The sequence below is a fragment of the Seriola aureovittata genome, chromosome 19 (genome assembly GCF_021018895.1).
Source record: "Seriola aureovittata isolate HTS-2021-v1 ecotype China chromosome 19, ASM2101889v1, whole genome shotgun sequence".
Classification (NCBI taxonomy): domain Eukaryota; kingdom Metazoa; phylum Chordata; class Actinopteri; order Carangiformes; family Carangidae; genus Seriola; species Seriola aureovittata.
In genome coordinates this window covers 12363402-12377011 of record NC_079382.1, presented here as the reverse complement: position 1 = coordinate 12377011, position 13610 = coordinate 12363402, and the positions used below count along the sequence as shown (strand labels likewise).

General features: G+C 40.4%; 2 protein-coding genes across 2 annotated transcripts; one reads left to right on the top strand and one right to left on the bottom strand.

The window, feature by feature from the left end:
• Positions 1 to 664: 664 nt before the first annotated feature.
• Positions 665 to 12665, bottom strand: parp1 (poly (ADP-ribose) polymerase 1). Its single transcript, XM_056404688.1, has 23 exons — positions 12437 to 12665; positions 11075 to 11237; positions 10373 to 10488; positions 9998 to 10212; positions 7970 to 8060; positions 7726 to 7842; positions 7289 to 7465; positions 6923 to 7085; positions 6448 to 6588; positions 6071 to 6310; positions 5860 to 5925; positions 5611 to 5743; positions 5186 to 5381; positions 4948 to 5076; positions 4363 to 4446; positions 4085 to 4207; positions 3846 to 3974; positions 3586 to 3684; positions 3323 to 3475; positions 3049 to 3176; positions 2871 to 2932; positions 2324 to 2438; positions 665 to 1495 (listed from the first exon to the last, which is right to left on the bottom strand). The coding sequence occupies exons 1-23, from the start codon at positions 12557 to 12559 to the stop codon at positions 1414 to 1416; spliced, it is 3045 nt and encodes a 1014-aa protein (XP_056260663.1). The 5' UTR covers positions 12560 to 12665; the 3' UTR covers positions 665 to 1413.
• LOC130187581 (adenosine receptor A2a-like) lies at positions 8855 to 9882 on the top strand. Its single transcript, XM_056405303.1, has one exon. It carries the CDS (start codon positions 8932 to 8934, stop codon positions 9880 to 9882), a length of 951 nt encoding a protein of 316 aa, XP_056261278.1. The 5' UTR covers positions 8855 to 8931.
• Positions 12666 to 13610: the final 945 nt, after the last annotated feature.

Genomic DNA, 13610 nt, shown 5'->3' with positions numbered 1-13610 from the left:
GATTTGAGAAATAAAAATACAATAATTTATCAAACTCATGGTTGGAAATTCACTTTGTATTACATATTCAATTCATACGCACATTAATTTGACAACTTTTCGTACAAAGTGTTGTACGAAAACGGGAAATGCTTAGAAAACCGTTTCATATCAAAAACTGGACTGAATGGCCATTCAGCAACAGCCCTCCATTGTTTCATACAACACACAAGTTACTGTCACGTATTTAATTTTTCTTCATTACTGAGAAGGCGGTGTCAATGCTTTTTTTTTAGTTTAAATATATCCCCCCATGTGCAAGTGGTTGCTTTGGAGTTATATATAGCACCAGAAAACCAGTCTAAAAATGACTTCCCTGAAAAACCCCTTTCAAATGAGGAATTACGTTAGTAAATTCTAATTTTTGTGTATTTAGGCAGCAAGATTTCTTTTTTCTTAAAAATCCAACTACAAGTTCCAACTTAAAGCCCAATCTAACATCCTCAGGAATCCCATAGCTTATGGAGTACATATTTTGCTGACCCTGACCTTTGACCTGCCCAAGCTAAAGAGAAGAAAAGAGAAACCCCTAAAGGAAATAAATCAAGTATCCTATTAGTTTGAAAATCTTACAGATTTACATTCATTTCCCCACTGAAAATAAAACAAATTGCAATCACAGACATGAAATTTTGTCTTTTATTTTGTTTGAGGTAAGCAAGAAAAACACTAGGAAAAAGTGTACCACATACAATGGCAGTTGTTTCTTTCACAGAATATCCTGCATAAACATGAACTACAATGTTCTATTTTTCTTTAATTTTCTGCAAGGAAGACAGTTCGAGAGACAAACAACGAAACACATATATACAGGTCAAACCTTGTACAGTATTTTTGAACCCAACAGTCTAAAAAATGTTCATCTTAGTGGCTATTTTACTGGGGAAACTTTGCAAAATATAAACATTGGTTTGTGTATGTCTGCAGACTGGTTGTTCACAACTCAGAGCTATCTATTTTGCAGTACTATGCCTTATTAACTACAGCTTTATTAAAAGACTCAAGACATGATACCTTTCTCAAATTCAAGATTACCACGTGAGACAGAAAACTAACATTTCTGTTGTCCATGTATAAACCAAAACCCTTTCGTTGTAGTATGCACTGTGCTTCAACTACTGTACTGAGCTGTGACCCACAGTTTTGAGTCAGAAGTAGGTATTAAAATACCTAATGCAAAAGTAAGAAAGGCTGCCAGCTAGTTAACCTGATGAAAAAGCAATTAAGTGACTGGAGATTTTCAATGACCACTGTAAAGCGTGGTATGGCATCGCTCCTTTGCCAAACATCTTCTGTTGCAGAGAATGAAGCCCAGGCATTTGGAGGCAGCAGTGGTCTTTGTTTTCACTGAAGGAGGTTCTGACACAGCCCATCTCACCACAGGGATGTCTGGTAGTTAAACTTGATCTTCAGGAGATACTTCATGTTTATCTGTGCTACATCATACACAATGTACCTAGAGGAGTGGTGGTTAAGGAAAATAGAGACTATACAGATAATATGACAAACACAGTGAAAAAAAAAAGTGGGCATTTCACAAATTACAGACATGAGTGGTAAACAGAAATAGATGTTCTAGGGTTAGTTTAATTTAATAACTCTAAGAGGCCTGAGAAAATCGGGTTCGGACAAGATAGTACACTACCAAAAAACACCATACAAAGAGGTTTCAACTGCTTTGTTTCTTTTTGTCCTTAAAATAGACATTTAGCGGCTATGAGCTCATGCAAATTATCAATTATCATGAGTTTATGTAAGAAAATAAAATTTCATCCAGGAGTGAAAAAACATTGGTGCCTCAGAGTGGTCTACATCATGATCAGGTTAGAAAAGAACTTTTCTCACCAGAAAAGATAAGCTGTGCTCTCTCAGCATAAGTCCTCCTCATGTAAACAGTCATTCACAATCAATCTAAACCCATGTCTACTTCAGTCATTTGATCCAGCAGCGGGTGCCAATTGTACCCTTTTCCATTGCTGACAAAAGCCAGATATATGTGGGTCTTACCAGGTTTTTCTGACCAGTGTAAAAGGGGCTTAAAATGGGCTTAGGTCCAAAAACAGAACAGCAACATCAGGCCTAAATTCAGGCTGATAGTCATGCTGTGATTCTTGGCAAAAGAGTAAAACTGAACGCACAGTAATGAAAGCTATACTTTTACAAGTTAATGGTTACAAATTCAGCTCGAATCAGTTTACTCAACAATATCTGCAGGATAAATGTAAGGCCATTTGGCAAAATTATTATCAATACCACAAACCAGGAGATAAGTATTAAAGGATACTCGTTGTACAGTAGACTTGTGTCGTCAATGTTAGTGTGGACGCCTTTTCCCAGAGGCACTTGCACCCCCTCTAAGTTGACAGCAGCACCTGGATCAGGAGCAGTTCTTCCCAAACCTGAAAAGAAAAAGAAATGTTAGAGCAAAGGTCCGAGAAAGACCAGAAACCAAACCTCTACATCCACAAAATCTTCCAAAATGTCCAGTAAATACATTTAGTACATTAAACACACATTAGCAGCTAGTCAGCAGAAAAGCACATTAATAAACAAATATTACTGTTAAATTCTTACCATAGCATATGCAAGTATTTTATATGAATGTTGTATCTTTATAGCATTCAGCAGTTACAGTACTTTCCAAAATATATTTTTTCCATTATTATTCACATTAAAAGAGGCAAAGTGCTATAATTACATTGACCTGCTGTTTATATAATGTGGTGTATAGATACATTTCCCATCACTGTTCTTGAATTATTAAACAGTAATCCGCAATAAACTGTTCACAGCAATGTGCCTTAACACTGCTACTGCTACCAGTTTCTCACCTTTAACACTGTGTTTGCCCTTCGGTAATTTTGTTATGTGAGAGGCCTTCTTCAATTCATGCCTGCAGTGAAAAAAAAAAAAAAAAGCAAGACACATTCATTTACATCTGCATCACAGACATATTTAATAAAACAAATAAGAAATAGGCATTTTTGAAGAACTAGGAATGTCACTCACATGTTGCCGAGGGCAACCTCAGCCAGCAGTAGGAGCCCTACAGGGTCTGACTGGGAGGTGTGACAGTAGTTTGCACTCTTGGACACCATGTCAGCAAAGTACACACCTTTGCCGAACATGTAACCAGTCTAGAGAAAATGAAGCAGAACAGTAATTCATGAGAATAATCAACTTGAAACATTTACACAACACATCTCTTTATGAATAGGGAGGTATTGATATATCATCATCAGCAAGAATAATGCCAACTCATTTAATAACAAACACCACGCACCACTGGGGCTTCTGGAGGGGCAATACGAAGACCCTGAGACAAGATACCAGCGTAGTTAGTGGCGCGAGACCCGTGCCACAGTAGCTGGCGATTGTGTAGCTCCTCAAAGGGACGGTAACGCTGGTGCTCTCCCTCACGAACAATTTTGAATATCTGAAAGAAGATAAAAAGTTGATCATTTATGACTTTCAAACACTTACACGTACAGCATGTTATTCATGCTTCATGTCTTGTTTAAACTGTTTTTCCCAATAATTACTTACTTCTTGCACTTCCAGTGTGTAAGTGTTGTGCGTGGCAGCATGGGTGTTCTTAACATATTGCATAATGATCTCAGCCTCATCGGTGGTCTTGTCAACAACCTGTGAAATGAACATGTCACATCCTTTAGGCTTTCCCATCATAATCTCTTTCTAGAGTCACCAAGCTGAACATTATTTTCATTGGAGAAAATGGGGAAAATGCATGATGTTGCACATCGTCCATCACTATCAAAGAGTTAAACAGGGGTTACACTACTTACCTCAATCCTGGTTTTGAGTTTCTCGTAGTTGATGTCGATGGGATCATTCTCATTATCCTGAGCCCCTCCTCTAAGCAGACTGTAGGCCACTTCAATATCCAACAGGTTGTCCAACATCTGAACTTTAGCCTGGACAGAGATGTATGCAGATGTATTTATCCGCCCACATCTTAAATCTGCATTGGGCTTATCAGTGTGATGACAGAACAAGAGAAAATGCACATTATTTGTGCCCTCACCTGAATGTAGTCCAGGTTGCTGAGCAGTGGAGGTTTCTTCATGCCAAAATCATGAGGTATCAAGGTGTAGAAGCGGTTGGAGAGATCCAGTATCTGTGCCTCTGCCACACAATCTGACACAGCCTATGAGGAAAAAAGAAAAATAATATAGTTGATGTAATTATTAAAAGACTGAGAACATTCTCCACAGATATGTACGTCTTTTTGAATTAAAAGTAACACAAAACAAAAGGGTGAAAACTGGGATGGCCCTGCAGGAGGAGCTGTTGGTTACTGACCTGCTGTACTTCAGTGAGAAGAGCGTAGGCACTCTGGATCTGCCTCTTACTCAGCTTTCCAAGCGGCATCTTCTGAAGGTCGATCTGCAGACAGGAAAGGAGATTTAAGCTGGACATATGTGGAACACATGGAGGAATAATGCGCACACTGGGATTGCATTAACATTATTCTTCAATTGTAGAAAAGGCAATTTTTTTTACTGTGCTGCTGATACAAAAAAGTTGGATGCACAATGTACTTCCTTTACAAAAAACAACTCAACTTTTATTGCGATGGATATGTGGAACCTTCTCATGTTTACTATTAGCTTTCAGTTAAGTGTATACACCACAAGACTAGATTGATATGCTGGCTTTGAAAATAGAAACATAAGAGTGCAAATTCACATACACCATTGTATTTAAGTCCATGGTATTAAATCATAAACAGAGCATCTCCACAAATGCTTCCCACATTCCCAGACGATGTGATATGATTTATCAAAACAGCTGTTTTTTGTTTCCCTTTGAGGAGAACAAGCTAGAACTATTTAATGGGGTTTCTTTCCCACATGTTTATTCTCCAAACAAATTAAAAAGTCTTACCTCAAACTCCACCATGGCCTTCTTCATACTCTCCACATCGAAGATCATCTTGATCAGCTCCTGGACAGGTTTGGCTAGCTTGGATTTGGTGCCAGCGGTCGCTGTCAGCCTCTTCACTGCCTCCTCATCCTGCCCAGTAACATAAAAAAATGACATGTAAAAATAAAAGTCAGTAAGGTACAGTAATAACTACGCTGTGGTATATTTGCTTCTTCATTTTGTGCATGTTTGTGCGTACCTGTCCATAGTCAATCTCCAGCGGGTAGAACTTATTGGGATATTTGGTGAAGTTGGAGGAACCCCAGTCGTTGCCCGTCTTTTCCTTGTATACACCCAGGAAGTTGTCCAGGGCCGAGTTCTTGTCATGAAACTTGTCCAGCTTGTTGCCTCCGATGGTTGTACCCACCCTACCCCATGACCTGAACACCCAGTACCTGCACACAGATGACACAGAGGGGAAGTGTAAGAGACATTCAAGTTAGTCTTTGGATAGAGCTAAGGAAGTATAATGGGATGGAAAAAAACAACACAAACAAACAAACAGCACTACCGCACTGGCGCTAGCATTTAAGATACAGCATGGTTTGTGTCTGTTGCCTCTCTTTCTGACCTGAATGTTCCTTTTAATAGCCTCTGCACTATGACCAAAAGAAGTGAAATCACCTTTTCTGTACATCATCCTCTAGCAGCTGCAGTTTATAATAAGAGTTAGTTCCTCTGACAATGTCTACAAGACCCAGCGTGGCACTGTACATCTTCCCACTCTGTTCCAGGACATGGGCGCTGTTCTCCAGACCTACAAAAAAAAAAAAAATAAATAAATAAATCACATAAATCAAATTCACCAGTCAGATTCAGAAGATGAAAACTGACAGAGAGATTATTTCTTCAATGCAAAGTACTCATGAGTACCTGAATCTGGATCCACAGCAGCTCCCCCTTTGACTGTGAGTTTCACCTTTTTGGCTTTGCTACCACCTGTAATAATGTATATGCAATTATTTATAAATAAACACAAACGGCAGAACAGTCCTGCACTACAACACAAACCTACATGAGGCCCAACATTTACAGAAACAACTGTTAGCACATACTGCTAACTACAGCAACAAATATCCTTTACCTTCCTCCTCCTTCACTCTCCCCGTGCTCTTGGTAGCCAGTGCTCCAGACTTAGAGGCCACAGACGGACACTGGGCCTCAACTTTGACCTCTGCACCCCAAGGTGAGATGGCGTGCAGGGAGACCAGTTCCTGGAGAGCTTTACCCGACGACTTGATGTCCGTGAGGAAATCCTCGGAGACCACACGCACGCCAGCATCCCTCACTTCTTCCATTTTCTTACTCATCTTCTCTACTTCCTCTGTGAAAACATGAGGACAGAGAATGCAACAGAAGTTGGAAATATTACATAAATAAATAAATAAATAAGCTTTTAAATGTAACTAAGGGAATTTATTGTCCCATACATAAATGTCCCTTTATTGAATCGTTACTTACTCTTGGTGCTGAGGCAGAGCAAGGCCTTACTGGCTGTGCTGGTAATCTTTCCACCCAACTCCTCTACAGCAGCCTTCAAATCATCCTTGTTCTTGGTCAGCTTACCCACACCCAACAGTTTCATACCCGTCAGAGGTTTGTCTATGGGCCCAAAAAACACCACCACATACTTATTTAATATATAACATTGTACTGATGCATCTAAATTATTTAGAAATTTGCAGTTTTGATTTGTTTTCATTTCAATCATTTTCCTGAAGATTTTCTTATTACTCTCAAAATATAATTAGGCATAATTTGACAAAATCTTATACTTAACCTTATGTCAAAGTTAAAAAATACAATTTAATTGCATATTCAGCGCCTCAATTGAATCGAATCACAAGCTATGCATACAGACAGAATATAATTTTTTTTTTTTTTAAATCTAATATATTAAGGATATTAATATTCTCCTTCAAGTTTCTTCTCTCACCTGAAGGTGCTCCCTCTGGCAGTCGCTCAGTCGGGGCACTCGATGCACTAGCCAGGGGTTTGGCTTTGGCTTCTGTCAGGGCTTGGTTGGGAGCTTCTTTGGGGTAAACTCTGTCCTGTCGCTTGAACTTGAATTTTTTCAGGAAGGGAACCTCATTGAATTCCTGAAATGACATGACAAGCCAGGATAGTTGATTAGAAGTTGTTAAATATAATTGGAATAAAGAGTTTTTCATAATTTTGGTGCACGTCTTCCTTTAATCAGCTCCCTTCCCTGAATGCTGCTCACAGGCTCAGACTAATGATTTGAGCTGGTAAAGGAGTCTTGAAAAAGAACCAGAGAGAGTCCTGAAATGAGGTGACCTACCTTTGGGATGACCCAGTCCTTGCGTGCAGGTGTTGCTGTTTTGAACACACACTTTGTCCAAGCTGAAATGTCGCCTGTGCAGTAATAAGCATCACCCTTGAACACCAGCTGGCCCTTGCACTCCTTACAGGCTTCAAGTGCACCGAAGGCCATACTGTCAGCCAGGGAGTCAACAACCTGTTGATTAAAAAACATGTGTGATAAAACACAATAACTATAACTGTATGTGGCAGAACACGGACTCTGATAACAATCATCATTGAAATAAAGTGTTGAATGTACAGCAAAAGCACAGGTGATTGCATTATGGGAGTCAGTTTTGTACTAAATTCATGAGTAATAAATGCAAAAACAATGTTCTTCCACATCTGGATACAGGTGGATCTTCAATGTTCAGAATACAGTGAATGTTTAGATCCAGAGAATATTTCTCTTACATTGGACTCTCCAGAGGGAACCTCCTGGCCATTTGCAATCAGCAGCTCCTTCATGTCATTGATGGAACAAAATTTCCTCAGCTTGTCCTTGATTCCCCAAATCAGCTGGCTTTGGTTCTTTGGATGCATGCAAACACCACAGACAACAACAGAGCAACATATTAACAACATTATGGTCACCATATATAATGTCACGTTTACTCCAAAAAATAAAAAATAAGACGTATATAAAAAAAAAAATTACCTTCAACTGCTCTTCCAGCTTCTTCTTCTCATCCTCTTCCTCCTTCTTCTGTTTCTTTGATACTCCATCCACTTCATCAGCTTTACGCTTTCTGCATCAGCAAACACAAGGTCAAAGTCACGGTAAGTTTTCTTCCAAACGTTTGTGGTTTTGTTTTGTTCAGCATGGACAAAAAAGAAGGTGAAAAATAAAACATCCAAATTAACTTCCTAAATGAGGTCAAAAAGGGACACAGGATGATCCAGATGAGGAACAAACAAGGCTGAATCTGACACCTTTACTCATCAAGCAAATTCATTAGGGCCCCATCAGTTAATGGAGACACAAACACAAGCTGGTACATGTCTTCACAATCCCAGGCGTCAATGCTGATATCATCCATCCTGCCCTGACAAATCTATTAGCTCCTCATGAGACCAGTCACACACCAGCATTTTAGTTAATGACCACCGAATGGCAGTCAGTCTCTGTCTGACAAACATCCCTTATCTGACAACAGGTGACATCATGAGGGAGGAAGGGATTTCTATAAAATAGTGTCTTGCTTAAACAGGAGTGTTCATGTGATTTTAAGGTGAGGGCAGGTGTATTAAATCGGTTTCCCTGCTGTCAGAAGAGCGATGATGGAGTTCTTAGTTTCTTGAGCAGCAACACTTTTATTAAACAGGACCACACGACTGTATCCTGGTGAGTCATTTTATTGCTTTCGTGCATTTCATGACCATTCTGAGTAGTTCAGCTTGACTTCTAACTTAAATCTTATTTCTCTCTTTAGGACAACTATGGAAAACACAAGCGCACTGCTGATCCTCCACACTTTTCAGCAAACTACAAACTCATCCCATCTCTCTTCCCCTTCCTTACGACCTTTCCTGGGCTCTTCAACTGCTTCTGTCACCTCCTCTTCACCGTCTCCGTCACCTCCGCCTGCTGACTTGGTGATTTCCCCAAATGTCGCGTACATGGCTGCTGAGCTCGTCATCGCCTTTCTCTCCACAGTCGGTAATTTACTGGTCTGTGTTGCCGTGGGCATCAACCGCAAGCTACGCACTGTCACTAACTACTTCTTGGTTTCACTTGCGGTCGCTGACATCTGTGTGGGCGCCATTGCCATTCCCTGTGCCATCCTGACTGATATTGGTTTACCGCGTCACAGCCTCTACCTGTGTCTTCTCATGCTGAGTGTTTTGATAATGTTCACCCAGAGCTCCATCTTCTGCCTTCTGGCAGTGGCTGTGGAGCGCTACGTGGCCATCTTCATGCCCTTCCGCTACCAGGTCCTGATGACGTCTCGCAACGCCGTGCTGGTCATTCTCGCCACATGGCTCCTGGCCTTTCTCATCGGACTCGTGCCGCTCATGGGGTGGCACAAGGCACCACCTGATTCAGGCTACTGTTTCTTTGTCTTGGTGGTGGACATGACCTACATGGTCTATTTCAACTTCTTTGCTTGTGTGTTGACACCCCTCGTGATCATGTTTCTCATCTATGCTCAAATCTTTGTCATGGTCAAGCAGCAGGTGAGACGCATCGCATCTGAGCAAAGCGGCAGAGGGGAGAGGCAAGCGAGGGCTGCGGCGAGCATGCGGCGCGAGGTGAAGACGGCTACTACGCTTTTTCTGGTTCTTTTCCTCTTCACAATCTGCTGGATCCCGCTTCACATCATCAACTGCTTCCTGTTGCTCTGCCCACACTGTCCTGTACCACTCAAGCTGCTGCTCACTGCCATCATCCTGTCACATGCGAACTCTGCTGTTAACCCTTTCCTGTATGCGTACACAATGACGGCTTTCAGGGACACATTTAAAGCCATTTTCTTGTGCTGCAGAATAGTGGGGGACAGAGAGGCTTCAAACAGGGCTGGTGATGATGATAGAGAGGGTGCTGCGGTCCAAAACGCACACCAGACATGACCAGGCTTGTGATCCCCAACTCTGAACACTGAATGTCAAACTGCAAACATTCTTCACAATCTTAAAAGTACCCACCCTGCACAAAAGAATATGATCCTCTATTTTTTTGTCTCACCCTTCAGATTTGACAGCAGGAAGCCTCTTCTTGAGCTGTTCCTTGTCTTCAGCTCGTAGCGCGTTGAAACCCTTCAGCTGGGCAGCACTGTATTCAGGTTTGAAGGCCAGCTCCTCCCTGCGGCTCACGAAACATGCTGTGTGGTACCAGCGGTCGATCAGACCCAGCTGGGGCTTCTCTGGGTCCACAGTTTTCTTGGACACACGAATCTGATCCTGAAGGAGAGGCCAGAGGATCAGAGGCGGTAGAAAAGCAATTCCATAGGATACAACTTGTGAGGCACAACATCTACTATTTACATCATTAACATTAAATTGATAGCAGTTATATTAGTTATTGTTGTATTCAAACAGTTTTACAGAAGTGGCTGCTAACCTTTTCTATTTTCTGCTCACAGCCTTTGCATGTGCTGCGATTCGACTTGGCATATTCCACTGCAAAGTCATTCAGTGTCTTCTCCCCTTTAGCGCCACCCTTCTGGTCCCCTTTCCCTACAAGAACAAAGTTATGCAATTTTCACTTTCAAATTATGCAGTGTAATCAAGTAATGAAAAATTATATATGTGAAAAAATTCTTTGAATAAATAATATTCACTAGATTGCAGAAATGTGACTGGCAGTACATGCATAAATATCTTATACACACAGCACTAAACTTTGATAACCAGGAAGCAAATTTATTTCAGACCTCTCTAATATATTCTTCTAGAGATGCCGAATGTATTTTCTATGAACCTGTTTTTTTTTTCTAACTGATAAAAGTAATAAATAACGGCTATAAATGTTCATACCTGAGCAGACAGCAATTCTTTCCTCATATCTCAGTGATTTTTACAGTGCTACAGGAGAATTTATTCACTGTTTGCTGCGCTGCAGGGATGATGCCCATTTCTGTACCTGTTTAATAGGAAACTTTTACCCCCTCATTCAATAAGTGTGCTTAGTGCCTCTCTGTAAGCATGACGTTAAGCTTATTAATTTGCTTGACCATCTCCATGCAGGCACACTGGGACAATAAGGAGTCTGTGAACATCACTGGGTGTGGCGTTACGTCATTTTACCAATACTTTTACTGACCTCCTGCAGCTCCACCACTTTCAATGGCCTTTTTGACCTTCTCTTGGTCTTCCCAGCGGAGGGCAGAGTACCCAGCAATGTCTCCAGTGGATTGAGCTGCTGCTCGCTGCCAGAAGCAAGAGAAATGGTGCCAGTGGGGGACCTTCCCGTCAAACATGGGGGACTGGAGGACAAAGAACAAACAGGACATGTTTAATTCATTCAGTATGTTTACAGTGAACTGGAGAGGATATGAGATGAAAAACTCCAAACGCCTGCCGTGGAACATGTCTTAATAGCGGCTCACTAGAAAATATCTTCCTGGAATCTTTATTAAGTATGATTAATTTATTTCTCATCTTATAAAACAGATAACACATAATATTTGTGATGCTCAGAGCAGAGTAAATTGTTCCTTATGTATGAGGAAAGATGGTCCTAAATTATTATCATATTGTCTCTGTGGTGTAGAACCTTAAGAGGAAGAATTTACCAAAAGTCAAATAGATAGTCTAGATATACAGCAGAGTGACTTAAGTTAAATCCATTTTGTAGTTCTTTGGTCATTATGTGATGTCATTGTACCATTTATCACATTTCCATGGTGGGGTGGGCAAATAGACAACATCAACTATCGCGATGAGAAAGAGTGAGGAATACTTCCAAAATTTAAAAGACTTATCATTTGATTCATATTTATCTACAGTACAAATATAGATTCTCTATAAACTGGACAAAAAAATGTTTATTTAAATATGGGCATTCATTAAAATGAAATAAATACTAAAGTGAAGAAAGTGTCCTGTGCCAGTGCTGACTTCACCGCAGACTTACTAAACAAACTGATTCAGTCTGATTGAAGTCCAGTAATTGAAAATCTGGAGCTGCTCCACAGGCCATGAATTAGTAGAATGACATTGGAGGTTTCTTCACATTAGCTTCTTGGTTGATTAATTCCCTGTAGGGGAGCAGCAGCTTTTTCAGACCAGAATTGTTTCTGTTGCGGTTTTGTCTATCCAGATCGACGCACATATTTAAACCAGCCCCGAACTGAGTGTTAACCTCAAGCTGCATCATGAATGTATGAGTAAACCTTTACTGAACAGCAGGATGCACTGCTGCGATAAGCCGAATGAAAGGCTCGGTGGCTCTTTGTGGACAAAATTCAATAGACAATGTCAGCCATTTAAATGCTAACGAGGGCCTAACCTACTGAAGTGAAACCACATTATAAACTACATATTCTTATTCTCCGGTTAGCTGACTAATACTCGCTGTACCCACAGAATAACAAACCGAATATCAACAGCAACACCGTGGCAGTGAGGCAGCTAACAGAGCAGGTTTCTGCACATAAAGTGTCTCCAGTCGTCGCTACGTTACCTGCACCATGATGGCCATTCTCAGCGAGTCTTTAGCTATGTTTTCTTTGCATTTCTTGCACGATGCACGGCCGCTTTTGGCATATTCCGCCTTGTACAGCTTGTCCTCCTGGGAATCTGCCATCGTTCTTTAGTATGAAAGCAAAATTAAACGACTGGGCTGGGAGGCGAACTTTCTCTGGATGAGAAGAAGCCACAACAATCAATGCACAGGCACAGAGGCGAGGCGAAGCCCGCGTGCCTACATGGAGGGTGCCACAACAGAAGAGGTCTCACTTTGTCGATATTTCCTGACACCAACACGTCCCCGCAAAGCTTTGGCACACATTCATTTTCAGCATAAGTATATATATATATATATATATATATATATATATATATATATATATATATATATATATATATATATATATATATATATATATATAATACCAGTCTACATGAACAACATTCTGCTTTTGAGTGAACATAGATGTTTTTGATGGCTGATTCTGATATTTCATACCCCCCCCCCCCATCCATATCCTGTCAATGACACAGTAAGACAAGCTTTACACAACTGAGCACGTTTTCTTTATTTCTTTCCTTTTTTGAGCCAAGTCCAATAATTCTTTATGTTACCTTTTCAGATGTATGACCTCAGTATTTCTAGAACTCTGTCTAGGTCCTGGAGGTGGAAACAAATTCACAGTCTATCTACGTATCAAGTTCTTTAAAGCTGGCTTACTGTATAAGGACTATTAGACACCAGACAAGTTGATTTGTGCAGTGTTTGTGTTTATGTCTGTGTATTCCTCTAAAACCTATAAAAAACTAAAGCATAGTAACATATATAAATGCCCAAGACAAACCAATTTTTCAACTATAGAGTGAGACATCTTTCATACTAGACGATCAGTGAGCTGACCGTAGAACACCCGCGCTACTTGCAGCCAGAAATAATCGAGTTAAGAAAACTCGTCTCATAAGGAGAGGAAAATCAGTTTATGGTAAAAAAAAAAAAAAAAAAAAAAAAGGAAACAACAACAAAACCCCATATCCTCCCTCATAATAAATATGTTTTTTCTGTCAAAACCTGACCCCCCGTGTGTCCATCAAAGAAAAAAAAACATTTCACACTTGACCTTTTTTTAATCTGTGTATTTCTAGGCTACATATATTTCCTCAGGTACTGG